The sequence below is a fragment of a genome, unplaced genomic scaffold (assembly GCF_019419815.1).
Source record: "Pyrus x bretschneideri cultivar Hongxiangsu unplaced genomic scaffold, Pyrus_bretschneideri_v1 Contig71, whole genome shotgun sequence".
NCBI lineage: Eukaryota > Viridiplantae > Streptophyta > Magnoliopsida > Rosales > Rosaceae > Pyrus > Pyrus x bretschneideri.
In genome coordinates, this window is record NW_025999811.1 from 460332 (window position 1) to 475426 (window position 15095).

The following is a 15095-nucleotide window of genomic DNA, read 5'->3' on the forward strand; positions in this document are numbered from 1 at the left end:
GTACAGGTCGCATTAGGCGATTCCGACTCGTAGATGACCCACGCATAGTGCTAGCCTTCATGTGATCATAGCATTAGAGCATATATTATTACACCTAGCCTGTCATACAGGTCACATTAGGTGACTCCAACTCGTGTGTTAGCATAAATTGATGAGCAATAGATGCAGTCGTACATGTCACATTATGTGACTTCGACTTGCATGCTAGTATATATTGTTGAGCTTATGATTATATTCATATTGCCGTTGAGATATTCTGTTGTGGCATATTTCTAGATTTATTGTTGGCATGCATTTGATTTCATAGTTATACGTAGTATGATTTTCGGAAAACTATACTTGTTTTACGCAAGGGGTTACAATGTTTCTAGAAAAGGGTTTTTTTTTATAAAACTTTATTTTCAGGCCCACTCACTCTTGTTGTTTGCCCTTCCAAGTTCTAGTAGCAGAGTTTTCGTACCGACGAGGATTATTGGCAAATCTTGGTGTAGACGATTACCATCGATGATATAATTCTCACCCTATTTTACTATATTGTACTTATGCTCTGTCATCACGTGTGAAATGAGTTCATTTCCACTCATCACGCACTCTTGCATTTAGTCACTTTAGGTTTATATTTATTCAATTTTTCCACATCACTACACTTTATGGCTTCGTCACCTTCTAGGTGTTGGCCAACACAGCTCGATTCGGAGTCTTAGTAGACATTCCAGGTCGGGGTGTGTCATAAGCAATAATCCAATCGTTAACTTCCATATCATTTGTTTACAAAATTTAGTCTTCCTGCCTAATTGAAATGCCAGACAAATATATACTTTAGACATGAAAATCCATAAATCTAACATAGATGAGTGTATAATTTAAAAGACTATACTAAGTGTAATGACATTTTATTGTAGGACCATGATTTTTAAAATTTGAAGTAAGACAACTCGGAATATGCATACTATATATACATTTACATATACATGAATATCCATAAATAGATGAGTGTATAATTTAAAAAGCCTATACTAAGTGTAATGATGCTATATGAGGTGATAAAACTATTTGGGCATACATTAAAATGTCAGTTTTGCAAGGATTCAAAAGTGTTCTGGCCTAGTTAGAAATGTTTCTGGGTTAAACGAACACTTTTAGAACTTTATGGCCTTGTTTAGCACGCCATATATGACCACCGGATACTACTAATAATACAAAGCGGATATTTGGTGAGCTTTATAATAAATACGCACCGGATTAGTTAATCCGGCCCCACTTGTTTTGTACCCTTCACATCCGCTTGTTTATCTTGTCCAAAACTTTTGTATTATTAGTCGAGTGGATCTCTCTCGCTCACACCGGCTCACTCCGTCCCTCTTTCGCATCACTCTCCTTCAACTCTTTCTCATCGCCTGTTATCTCTCGTCTGGATCCTAAGTTCGTCTTTGTTGTCTTCTTCTTTTTCTTCTCTGGTTCTCCCTCCTCATTTACACGCACACCCCTTTCACCTCCTCCATTCACCTTCGATCTTTAACAACAATACTTTTCCATGGGTTGAAGGAGGAGGAGGAGGATGATGATTCAAATTCTTCCAATTTGAACTCTGACGAACAAAGAGGACGACGAGGAAATGAGCTAGGCTCAACGAGGAGGGGATAACAATTCGGATCTGGGCTCTGACTAGGAAGAGAGCTGGGCTTCGACGAGGAGGGGGGACAAGAATTCAGATTTGGGCTTTGAGTTCTCGACCCTGGCTGCCTTCCTCTGTAATCGGTCACTAAGGGTGAGATTGATGCGTGGGGAAGATGGTGAAGAAAGGAAGACACAATTGGAAAGAGACCTGGTTTTTTTTTCTTTGTTTTTCTCATTTTTCCCCTTTTAATAACAATTATTCTATGATTTAAAAAAAAATTATTATAGCCCGATGTATTATCCGATGCACAAATTAATCCGATACAATACTAAACGACTTGACTAATTTAATCAATACTATCCGACGACTATTTGTATTATCCAATTGAAATAGTCAGTACAGTCTGAACTGCCAAATGAGGCCTATGTGACAACACTTTATTTGATATTTTAAGAAACAATTTCAAGTGAATTTTCGAACAAAAACTTTCTCACAAAACAAAAAATGCTTTCTATAAATATTGTGATTTACGATTCAAAACTAGAGTGTCGGAATAAGAATTTGAAATTGGCAAATGATTTGATCGTGAGAAGCAAAGAAGTAGCATAAGAAGTTTTTGGCAGTGGCAAACGTTCAGTGGTTGCAGCTGCCTGACCAGTATGGGTAGAAGGTACAAGGTTTTGTGACTCGTGTGTTAGCGCAAGGTTCTTTTACCCATTAAGATAATATATAGTTGTTGGTTGGTCTAATAGATGGGCCTGAAGATCAAGACATTGAGCTTATAAGTTAGCCTAAGGAACTTAGTAGGTAGAGCATTACTGCTGCAACGAAGAATACGATACTTAGAGAATTTTACTACTAGGCGTAGAGATGACAACAGGGTGGATCGGGTTTGGATATGTCACTCCCATACTCGAACCTGCTTATTTTCCATAAACCTGAAACTATAGAATTCCTGAACGATTTTTTTCCGTAATTGAACCCCTCTAGTAACCAATTTCCATCGAGTAAAGATTTTTCCCATTATGATGTTTATATATTTTAATATTTATTTATATTATTAATTAAATAGTAAATTTTAAATAAAAAAGGAGATTAAATAAACTACTACTATTAATACAACTTATAATGCATATAAAAAAATAATATTAAATATTTATATTGTCAAGAAAATATTTATACTATTGATAATTGATAAGCATATAATTATACTTTTAATGAATTTTGCATATAATTACTAGCATGGACTTCCATATTTAATAATGCATAACTATTGATAAGTTTTTCTCCATATAGTAAATATTTATATATTTTTTATTAAAAATGAAAATGATTTGGTTTCGGGGCAGACACCTTAATAACCATAATCGGATCCAAAATCGAAAAATTTACCCCACAATTACCAATAACCGTAAAATACCCAAAATTTAATCTCCCAAACCAAACCATTTGGATTCGTTATTTGCGGGGATCAGATTTGACAGGTTAAATTATCATCTTTGATCAGATACTACAGACAACAAAGAAGACAACACTATCGAGGATACCTCAGGTCTAACAACTATATACATGCTACAACCTGAAGTTTGTAACGTTTGACATGTAGTAAGCATTTATAAGTTTAAGCTTCTTGGAGGTCAATGTTTAGTGAACTTATTTAGCAGAGAAGCACCTGTATATCTATCACGTGTCCAACATGCGTAGCATGAGACCTTGCTAACCTTAATGTGATATACACCGTCATTTCCGGGATAATGAATGTCCTAGTTGGCTTTCCAAATGGCTAGGAACTTAGTTTAAGGACTTATTGGTGATTATGGAATACAAGTCTCCCTATCATAACCTCGTTTATGACATTGCTTCCATACCTTAAGTCTTATGGACTCATTCATAGTATATTATCTCCATAATATAAAGTCAAACTCCTAAATGAATTAATCTTGCCCGATTATTAGTTAATTAAAATTAGTTGTTACATAATATTCAATATTACGAAATTTGCTTGTAGAGCACATGCATAAACAATTCAACCCCTTTCTATAGGCATTGAGTGAGACCCAAATGTCTAGGGCTTTTAATTTTCTCACCGCCCCATTATTCAATGGGCTTAACACGTAGGTACGACCTATCAGCTATTCCTCTATTGTCTACTTGACATGTGGAAAAGAAGTGATATTTACACAGTACTACTTACATGGTTTTTCAGGTCAACGCGTCTCGAGCACAGCCCTCATCAAAGAATGGTTGGAAAGCACATTACCCATGCATTAGGCCTGTTAGTATTTATGTCCCTTTATAGACTTCTTTTCCCCATCACTGGCCAATGCATGGCTCGGAGCTGACGCCTAGACAGACCTGTCTTTTGAGCTCCGGTGCTAGAAAGTTATTAGGTCCTCCAATTGGCTTAAGTGATTGGAAAGTACTTTAAGTTCCATGTTCATCTCTTCTTGTCGATAGACAAACCATGACTAGGATCGATCGTTTTATGACAATTGTCTTTCATTCTCATGATGGTGCTTTGTCATCTGAATTCATTCGACTGACTTGTAGGCCCAAGGTCTTTGATCTCCTATTCCTTTAGTGTGCTCTGTCAAGGTCCATTTGTTAAGCCAAATAACTATATATTATTTTAATGGGTTTAAAATGATCATGCATTAACAATATGTATTTATAGCTGGCGGTGCCATTCATACACTTATTTTTACTTCTCATACATCCCTTTTTAACTTTGTCATTTGATATTCTTCAAGTCATTCAAACCGACGACCTGAAATATAGAGAGGTGTATGGGAGTTAAAAAATGATGTGTAGATAGCACCACCCATTTATAAATACATAATTGTGAAATAAACATGACACCATTCTAGAAGGGGTAATGCTATCCGACGGTTACGGATGAGTAAAAACAAACTCAGGAAACAATCTAACGCTAGTGGATAATATAGTACAATCTAACTAGAATAGATACTATACCAACACCCTAACATAAGAGTAAACCAAATTGCTAACTAGTTAAGTTTTTCAGTAGATTTATCTATAAAAGTAAGCATAATGAACTTTAGCAATATCTCTAGGGCTGGCATATGAAGTTATGTGGTGAGGGTATACAACACAGAGTTCATAAATGACAAATTAAACACACAATGATTCTTTCAACCCTATGCATTAAGTTTGTTTAACATCTCTAATGAGTATTTTTAAGTCATGACTGATGTGGCATTTTGAAGCACACTATCAAATTTTATTCTATTCCAACTGGTATGTTAGTTATTATATTATTATCATATAGGACCCACATTAAAATAAAACAAACATTAAAACTATTTTTAAAATTTTATATTCTAGTGGATGATGGGACCCAACAAATTAATAATATGAAGTTTTAACGAAAAGTCTACGGTATTGTTCACCTTAATGAAAAACCACATTTTTACACTAAAAAGTCAATCATGATACTATTCATTTTACTCTTTATTTTGTCCTTATCATTAAAACTCAAAGTTTTCAAACCCTTTTAATTAGTTTTCCTTTAATAATAATCAAATTGCAATTTTTTTTTTAGAAAGAATAAAATTGCAATTAAAACAGTTGCATCAAAATTAATGCTAATCTAGATCACCTAAAATTTAGTTTGATTTGAAACAATGTTTACCGTAAAAAACGACTACTTAGCATTCTATCTAAAATTTGGGGATGCTCTAAATCTAGGGGTGGTTCGGTATGGGATCCCATATCGAAACCCTTGTCCCAATTTCCAAACCGAAATTTTCGGGAATACCAAATTCAATACCAATCCCAAACCAAATTTTCGGGAATCCCAATTTTCGGGAATCCCGAAATAATTTCGGGATTTCCGGACAAATCGGGAATCCCAAAATGCTTTTGGGCTTTTGGATTAAAATTTGACATATTATGCTTTTGGGCTAAAATTTGACATATTATGTTTTTGGGCCCAAACTGCCAACTTGTTATTTCTATTAATTTGCCCACTGCCCACTGCACAAATTTGACATAGTTTCATACATTAAGTTTCAATCTACCCACTGCCAATTTGTGCACAAAGTTTCAATAATAACAAAGTTTCAATCTGCCCACTACACATGCATCATGCATGCAATAAAAATAAATTAGGTACCAAACCCAAAAGCAAAAATAATAGTTACAAGCCAAGGTTTTAAAATAAGTAAAGTAACAAACTCAAAAGCAAAAATAATAGTTATAAGCCAAGCTGGGTGGTGATTCTGGTGAAGGAAGGCTGGTGGCACAGTGGCTGCGCTTCAAGCTCTTGATGGAACGGAAGTGAAAATTGAAATGGGGGATTTGACCTAAAAACAAATGAACGGCACAAATTAAATCTAAAACAATGAACGGTTGAAATAATTCTCTTATAATTAAAAAATAATATATATAATATTTATTTCGGTTCGGTATGGGAATACCGAAAAAATGGAGATGCAATACCAAATCCCGTACCGAAAATTTCGGTTTGGTTCGGGATGACATACCGAAAATTTCAGGAATTTTGGTTTGGGATTTTTTTGGTTTGGGATCGGGATTTTTTTGGTTTGGTTTGGGATTTTTGGGATTTTTTTCCAGCCCTATCTAAATCCACATATAGATATACCCTATTGTCTTTTCTGGTCAACCGAAATCCACCATACCTTAAAAATGTTGGCAAACTATGTGACACACCCCAACCTAGGAAGGTCGAAGCGTGTTGGCCATCACCGTGAGGTGACATAACCATAAGGATAAGTGATGTGAAAAAGTGAATAAATTTAAAACTAATCAGAACTAATTATACTAAACAGTGAAAGAGTGCGCAATTGTGGGAGTAACCCACTACAATTATTCAGAGCCAATCCCTGGCCAGAAGTGTGCAGACGTGGACGTCGGGCCCCTAAGGGGGGGTGGATTGTAAGATCCCACATCGCCCAGGGAAGAGGATCCTCTATGCTTTATATGTACATGCCCACATCCATATAGCACAAGGCCTTTTGGGAACTCAGTGGCTTCGGATTCTATCGAAACTCTGAATTTAAGCGAGATTGGGTGAGAGCAATCCCAGGTTGGGTGACCCACTGGGAAGTTACTCGTGAGTTCCCAGAAACAAAACCGTGAGGGCATGGTTGGGGCCCAAAGCGGACAATATCGTGCTACGTCGGAGTCGAGCTTGGGATGTGGTAGAGCCCGGGTCGGGATGTGACATATGGATCATAGACGAATGACATGGATTTATAGTGCATGCGCCAAACCATATATCTATACTATTATCAAGAAAACCCTCCTTGTCAACCTTTTTCCCTTGTTTTTTTTATTTTATCCTCACTTTTGATACACACTATTGACAAAAGGAGGGTAAAATAGTAATTTTGTACCTTTTGACAAAATGACAATCATATCCCTATTTTTCCTATTTTACCCTTTTTTATACTTGTTTTTCCAATTTTACCCTCACTTTTGATACACAATATTTACATAAAGAGGACAAAACAGTAATTATGCAATATTTCTCACTTTTTATATACAATATTTACATAAAGAAGACAAAACAGTAATTATGTAATATTAAAAAAATGTGCACTTATTAAGAGAAATTGTTCGCACACATATAAAATATGTGCTTTCTGCTAGTATACATGATGGTTTATAGAGGAAGAAGCTAATTGGTAGGTCATCTCCCAAGGCCTTTGTTTTACTTTAACATTTAGATCTCCTGAAAATTTGTCTCTTGCATTCTCTTCACATGTGCAAATCATATATAATAAGGCCTTCAAATAGCACACATAAAACAATGTATGAAAGACACAATAGAAAACTACCACAACTAACAAGTTACCCCAAGAGAAAAATGCCACTAGTTTCGGAAATTTAAAAGTTGAAACGCGTGAGAATTAGACTAGTGCAAAGGTCAAAGGGTCAACTTCAGATTAAATATATATATAAACAAGAATGAAGGATTTGTATGTTTGTGCCGTGGAAGATGTCTCTCTCTCTCTCTCTCTCTCTCACGCTAGAATTATTAATACTAATTGTTTATTAACTTTGAGTCTTGAGTCTTGGCCGCGTTCGATCAAAGGCACAGTAGAATGCGGCCACTTTTTCTTCTTTAGTAATTTAGTCAGTCCAATCCCCTTTTTCAGTCTCTCTCTCTCTCTCTCTCTCTCTCTCTCTCTCTCTCTCGCTCTTCCCCCTCGTCTATATATCAAACCCTTCTTCTCATGACTTGTAATCCCCAAGCTAAGGAAATCCTAACAAGGTCAACTATTCTGTACACTGCACACTAAATCCCAAACTAATCCGTATTCTTTGTCTCCCAGCTCAAACCAGACAAAAGGAAATGGATATTAATAATGTTCATGATCAGATGAGATCAGCAGGTTATGGCTCATTAGCAGCAGCAGCAACTCATGATCAACCAATTGAAGGACTGGATTTAAGAAAAGGCCCATGGACAGCCGAGGAAGACTCCATTCTCAACAATTACGTCAACATCCATGGTGAAGGTCACTGGAATTCCTTGGCTTGCCATGCAGGTACATATTCTCTTCCGACCCTCTTCCAAGACAGTGAAGGAAAATACCGCTTACCAATAACTGTTTAGTTAGTCATGGAGTTGTCGTATGGACTATCTACCATTTCTTCCTTTTAAGCCTTTGAATAAACAGAATTCGTTATTAATTATTTTGGAAAGTAATTTACATGCATCATAGATTAAAGCTATATATAGTTACCAATCCTTCATTTTTAAAATTCTAGGGAAGATTTATGCCTGGTCAATTCTGATCACTATGAATTTTGTCAAAGTACTAATATGATAATACATGGCCATGCAGGTCTAAAACGAACTGGCAAAAGCTGCAGATTAAGGTGGTTAAACTACTTGCGACCAAATGTTCAACGTGGAAACATAACTCTCCAAGAACAACTTATAATTCTTCAACTTCATTCCCGCTGGGGCAACAGGTACATATGTATACATATATATGTGTGTATGATATATTTCTATTAATACACGTATATCGTTGTTTCTAATCTTCTGTGTGTTTTGTTTTAATGGCACAATTAAATAATTAGGTGGTCCAAGATAGCCGAATACTTGCCCGGTAGAACAGACAATGAGATAAAGAACTATTGGAGAACAAGAGTGCAGAAGCAAGCAAAACAGCTCAAGTGTGACGTTAACAGCAAACAATTCCAAGACGCCATGCGTTACATCTGGATTCCCCGTCTAATTGAACGGATCGGGTCCTTGCCCGAAGCTGTACCAGATCAACCCAGTACTTGTATCACTACGACATCTGAGTCTGAGTGTCAGTACTTGGTTGATCCTAATTTCGTGCCTGAAACCTCTGGCAGTACTTCATCAGACTCATATGATCAGGTTCAAGTTTGTTCAATTCCCACCGACCCAACTAGCAGTGGTGATGAATTCATGACTTATCCATGCAGCGGTCAATATGGTTCAGAAAACGGGTCGGGTTATAGTAAAAATGGCAATTCAGATATTCATGGCTTTGAGCAAAGCAATTATTGGTCAACCGGTGGGGACACATCAGTGGAGAACTTGTGGACTGAAGAGAATATATGGTTCTTGCAACAGCAGCTTAGTGATGACTAATATTGGTGAATGGATCGAGCCATCGAGGACTAGTTTGTTTACGTGACGCATGGGTGATTCCATGACTTAATTGTAGTAGTAAAGTTGAGTTTACAAACTTTTGTTGCACGCATTCTCAAAGTAGAGGAAGACCATGAATTTTTTGTCAAATAGCATAAATGATCAGTTTTTTGAGATTTAATTGTAAAAATAATCAGTGTTTATTACGTCGCCATTATATCATCGTTGAGTCATCAATATATAATTAATATATTATGGTGATAAGTTTGTTGGAAGATAGCCACTATGGTTAAAAAAAAAAACAAGGATTTAAGCGCCTGCGGTGAAGTCTGTTAGGATTTGTGCCCAAAATTGAAAATTCCGCCAACTTTATGTTGATTATTAGCACATGAGCCAGCCTAACGTGTTAACAATTAACGAAGAGTTCCATTTTAGACTAATATGTGTACGGAAAGTTCCATTTTAACTTAATATGTGTAGCTCACGTGCTAATAATTAACAGAAAGTTGATGGAATTTTCAATTTTGGGCATAAATCCTAGTTTTTTTTTACCATATGAGCTATCTTTCAACTACTGTATCACCACGGAGACTAATAATCCAATTAGGCCAAACTAATAATTGCATTTTTTTTCTTTTTCTTTTTGTTTTGAGTTGAGGTTAATTTTAGGCAAATGAGGCTGCCCAGTTTTAGCATGTAAAGGAACTAATCTTGTGTTGCAGACTATGACCAAACATTTTTTTCGAATGATAGGTATCTTATTAGTTAAATACGAATGAATTACACTAATCCCGGTTGTCAAAATGTTGAAAAGCCACGCTGAAATCTCTCACGACCACGACAACTTCCCCTCTAATAAGGAATGAGATCAAAGGTGATGCTGAATGAAAAATTTGGCAAAACTACGATCATTTTGAAATTAAAAGGTATGGCTGCTATATTAAAGAAGAGGAGTTATAAGAAGAAAAGGGGTCCATGATTTTGACGTTTCACATTATTTTTGTAAGTCGTTTAATTTGTGGAGCCAAATTGTCTGCCCTCCTATTTGGATGCCTTTTTTATCTCCTTTTATTTTGTGTGGTCACGGTTAAGCCATGTCAACATTTTATATTGATTTTTTTTATAACATTAATAAGATAAAAAACAATAAGAATATAAAATGTTGACGTAACTTAACCATGACCGCATAAATAAAAACGATGAAAGAAGTATTCAAACAGGAGAGCAGACAATCTGCCTACTTAATTTGTAACTTGCGATGCTCTGGAAAATACGGTGGGGACTGCTATGCTTGTGCAACTGATAAGTACAGATTTTACAGAAAGTAAACGTGAGAATGCTTTTGACGCTAGAATGTATTAAAAAAAATTAGTAAGACTTTGGCACAGACTGTGAGGAGTCTTGAAAGGTTAATTTGGATTTAAGCACTAACGGCCGCAACCCTTGAAGTTGAAGCACGTTTGGACCTTATTTAAGTCCAGTATATCATACATAAATAAGACGGGTCAACTAATTAGTTAGCCTTAATCCATTGCATGTTTTGCAAATTCTTCTCAATTGGAATATAATAAGACAACTAACCAGGCAAGGATAGTATAATATTATATAATACATGTCATTAGCACGCATTTTCTTGGTTGTAATGATCATGTATCACTCTTATTAGATTCACTGTTATTGGCCAAAAGTCCATCTGCCGTCAAATTCAACACGGATGTATATCGGTCAACTATACATTTTCTTCCAGAAGAATGTTTTTTGTTAATTTTATACTCGACATATGATGAGCAGCTATTAGCCTGTGGGTTGACAATGTTAGTAGAAGAAAATTGGAATAGAATTTAGAGATGATTTCCAAAATGGTAGCAGCCAGAATGGACATATTGACGGAAAATGATATCACAAATACAAAACTTCAATAACCTATCATAAAGATAGGTGGATATGACACTATACAAAAAATGACACATATTTTGTTAGAAGTTAATACTCCGAATGGCGTGACTATTTAGTTATATTTTCTCCAACTTACAAGTTTGAAGGAGGAGGTTCTCTTCGATATTATATCATGAAGATGACAGATGCTGTTGAGAAGCTTAACTCCAGGGGTGTTAGCATTGGAGAAAAGCAACTGATTTTTATGATCCTACAAGTCTTGCCTAACATGTTCAGTCAACTGAAGATATCCTACAACACTTAGGACAAATCTTGGACAATGGATAAATTGATTGCTCAATGTGTACAATAAAAGAACTGCTAAAGTAAGAAAATGGCAAAGAAGTTGAAGCTGCCAACTTTATGCAAGCTGCCAAAGGGAGGAAAGAGACCAATGCTACTTCTAGTAAAGCTTCTAAACTTACTAAGCATGCTAATAAGTCTGGTATGTATACTAAAAATTCTAATTCCTCTAAATCTAACAATCTTAGGATTATGACTTGCAAAACCAAAGATCACTGTAGGAAAGATTGTGAAACTCAAACTGTCTTCTCGATTTGTTTTCCAACTTAATGATGTTCTTTATTTGCCTGGCATGAAAAGAAATTTGGTTTCTTCTTCAAAGTTAGTCAAACAAGGTTTTTTTTTCTTTCTTGGTGATGATGCTTGTGTCAAATTTTTCCAAAATGGCTCACTTGACCTAGTTCTAGGCAAAGCTTACTTGAATGATGATTTTATGAAAATTTCATAACATTGTAGAAAACAAACACATGCTTGTTTTGAATACAACTACTAAAAATATGCATGATTTTGATCATGCTTACATGTTATGGCATAAGAGACTACGTAATATCTCAAAAGAAAGAGTTCTTCATCTGGCAAAAATAAATTTGATTCCCTCTTTCAATTTCAAAATTGCGTTCGATTGTGTTGATTGTATCATAGGTAAATTGACAAATGTTAGCATGTTATCTGCTAAAAGAAGTCGTTTTAAAATCTTTAAAAGTGAGGTTGATAAACAATTGAACCTAGTAATTAAGATTATTAGATCATATAAGGAAGAAGAATATTTTGGCAAGTATATTGAAGCTACGAATAGAAAGGTCATTTTGCATACTTTCTTGAGAAACAAGGTACAGTGGCACAATATACCACAACTTCCATAACATAATAGAGTAGCAGAGAGAAGAAATCTCTAGTAGCGATGGTTAGAAATATGATTTCAAGGTCCAAGGTGCATGTTTTTCTCTGGGGAGAGTCTTTGAATACTGCAAACTGCATATTGAACAAAGTTCCGTCAAAGGTTGTACCAAAGGCACCCTTTGAGATGTGGAATGGAAGAAGACCAAGTTTTGACTACTCTCATATTTAGGGATGCAAAGTTGAATCAAGATTTTAACAATCCAAATGAAAAGAAACTTGATTCAAGAACCACCTCTTGTTATTTCATTAGATACTCAGAGAAGTCAAAAGGTTTTAAGTTTTATTATCCACAAGTTCATACAAGAATTCAAGAAACACATAATGCTATTTTTCTTGAGGATGAAGATGTGTTGATTGGGTTCCAGATGTTTTTTTTTTTTTTTTTTTTTTTTTTTTTTTAAAGAAATTGATCAATCTGAAAATATAATGGTTTATCTCCATTGAACTATAATTACATATCTATGTTGCCTCTAAGGAAGGAACAAGATCAGGAGATGAAGGAGTCTAAGGAAGGAACATAAATCCAAATTGCAACAGAACAACTCAATATGTCAACTGAACATCAGATTGAGGTTGTTCAGGAGACTGAACAAACACCAATTTTTTAGTCAACTTTGAGGAAATCTAGCAAGGAAACCGGCCATTTCAATAGATTATGTATGTTTTCAAGAAGTTGAAAATGATATAGGTGACATTGATGATCATATAACCTATCTGTATGCAATGAACAGTCCTCAAGTAATTTTATAGCAAAAGGCAATAGAAGAAGTATTAGAATCAAAGTTTAAAAATAATGTTTTGGCTTTGGTAGATTCAACTCTAAGAATTAAACCCATAGGCTACAAATGAAATTATAAAACTAAAAAAAAAAATGTTGCACGAAGGATAGAAAGGTACAAGGCAAAGACAAGGTATTGACTACAATGATACCTTTTCACCTGTTTCTTCAAGGATTGTATGAGAATGGTAATGGCTTTGACAGCTCACTTTCATTCGGAATTGCATCAAATGAACTGTTAAAATTGCTTATTTAAATGATGAGTTACAAGAAGACATTTTCACAAGGCAACCTACTAGATTTGTTGAAAGAGGGGAAGGAGAATATGGTTTGCAACCTTGAGTTCAGGGATTAAAATTCATACGGCTTTGTTGAGAACAAGTTGGGTGATTACATTTATCTCGAGTTCAGGGATCAAAATTCATCTTTCTAGTATTGTATGTTGATGATATCATGCTTGCAAGTTTAGATTTTTAACTTTTGAAGGAAACAAAGGCCATTATGAGTACTAGTTTTGAAATGAACAATCTTGAAGAGGCACACTACGTTCTGGGAATTGAAATTTCGAGAGATGGACGGAGAAAACTTCTTGTTCTATCCCAAAAGATTTACATTGAAAAGTGTTGACCATGTTTTATATGGAGAATTGCAACAAGGCATATATTCCAATAAACAAAGGAGATAAATTCTCGGGTGATCAATATCCCAAGTGCGAGCCATATGTTTCATTAGTTGGCAGCCTTATGTACGCAAACGAATGCACCAGACTAGATATAACCTTTATAGTTGGCTTGTTGGGAAGATTTCAATCAAATCAAGGTGAAGCTCATTAGGTGGCTGCAAAGAAGATTTTAAGGTATTTGCAAATAGCAAATGGCTTTATACTAGTGTATGGTTGAGATGACTCATTGGAAATAGGTGGTTTTACCAACTCTGATCTTGCTGGAGATACAAATGACATAAAGTACCGGAGGCCATGTTTTCATAATTAATGGAGGTTCTATTTCATGGAAGAGTTCTAAGCAAACTTTAGTGATAACATTACAACACAAGAGTTGTTTAGTGATAAAAAATTTCCCTCGCTAATAGTCGTAATTTAGTTGCTGTAAGTTTTTAGCAAGGAAATTATTTCTTTGCTCGTTCCTTGTAGTAGGTTCGTAAGGAATGTGTACAGTGAGAAATTTTTTCCTCACCTAAATGATACAGCGAGAGTGGAACTTATTCTCGTGGTGGTGTTGGAGTGGCAAAAACTTCTTGCTAAAGGGGTAGGAATGTGGTCGCCAAAGTCTTTTGGCAACCTGAATATTGACATCCCATAACTTGTGCAAGGAGAAAATCCCTCGAAAAAATAATCAAATTCATCGTTATAGATATCTTTGGGCGAGGAATTTGTATGTCAATTTTACATCGAGGAATTTATAAGTCAGACTAAAGCAGAGTGATTGAATGAGGTTATCTAGGATTTCATTTTTTTTTTCCCACTCATATTGCCCTTCTAATACTTAGAAGAAGTTTGGGCTCTGAAAAACTTGGCCTATCAACGAGAATGTGTGAATAAAACAACGCCTTATTTGAAAATATTGAAAAATTACAACTGGAGTGCTACAACGGGATCTCATTTTCCTCGCTAATTTATTTTCAGCAAGAAAAACAATAAATTCCTCGCTAATATTTTTGGAGGGAAGGGAACCAATTCTTGCTAAACCTACAACAAGATAAACACATTTTCCTCGCTAGCAATATGTATATGTAATACCCTGAAAATTTAAATATATGAATTATATATTCATAATTATGAATATATGGAGAAAAATCGAAAATAGATCGATGTATAGTTATGAAAAATTGAATTGAGAATGTCACATCCCGGCCCAGGCTGGACCACTTCCCGGGCCCGACTCCACCGTAGCACGATATTGTCCGCTTTGGGCTTACCATTC

The 15095-nt window shown here is 35.4% G+C and overlaps 1 protein-coding gene across 1 annotated transcript; it reads left to right on the plus strand.

Annotated features, from left to right (window-relative positions):
* Positions 1 to 7778: 7778 nt before the first annotated feature.
* Positions 7779 to 9453, plus strand: LOC103956865 (transcription factor MYB108). The gene is made up of 3 exons (XM_009368914.3): positions 7779 to 8154; positions 8455 to 8584; positions 8696 to 9453. Exons 1-3 carry the CDS (start codon positions 7959 to 7961, stop codon positions 9237 to 9239), a joined length of 870 nt encoding a protein of 289 aa, XP_009367189.2. The 5' UTR covers positions 7779 to 7958; the 3' UTR covers positions 9240 to 9453.
* Positions 9454 to 15095: the final 5642 nt, after the last annotated feature.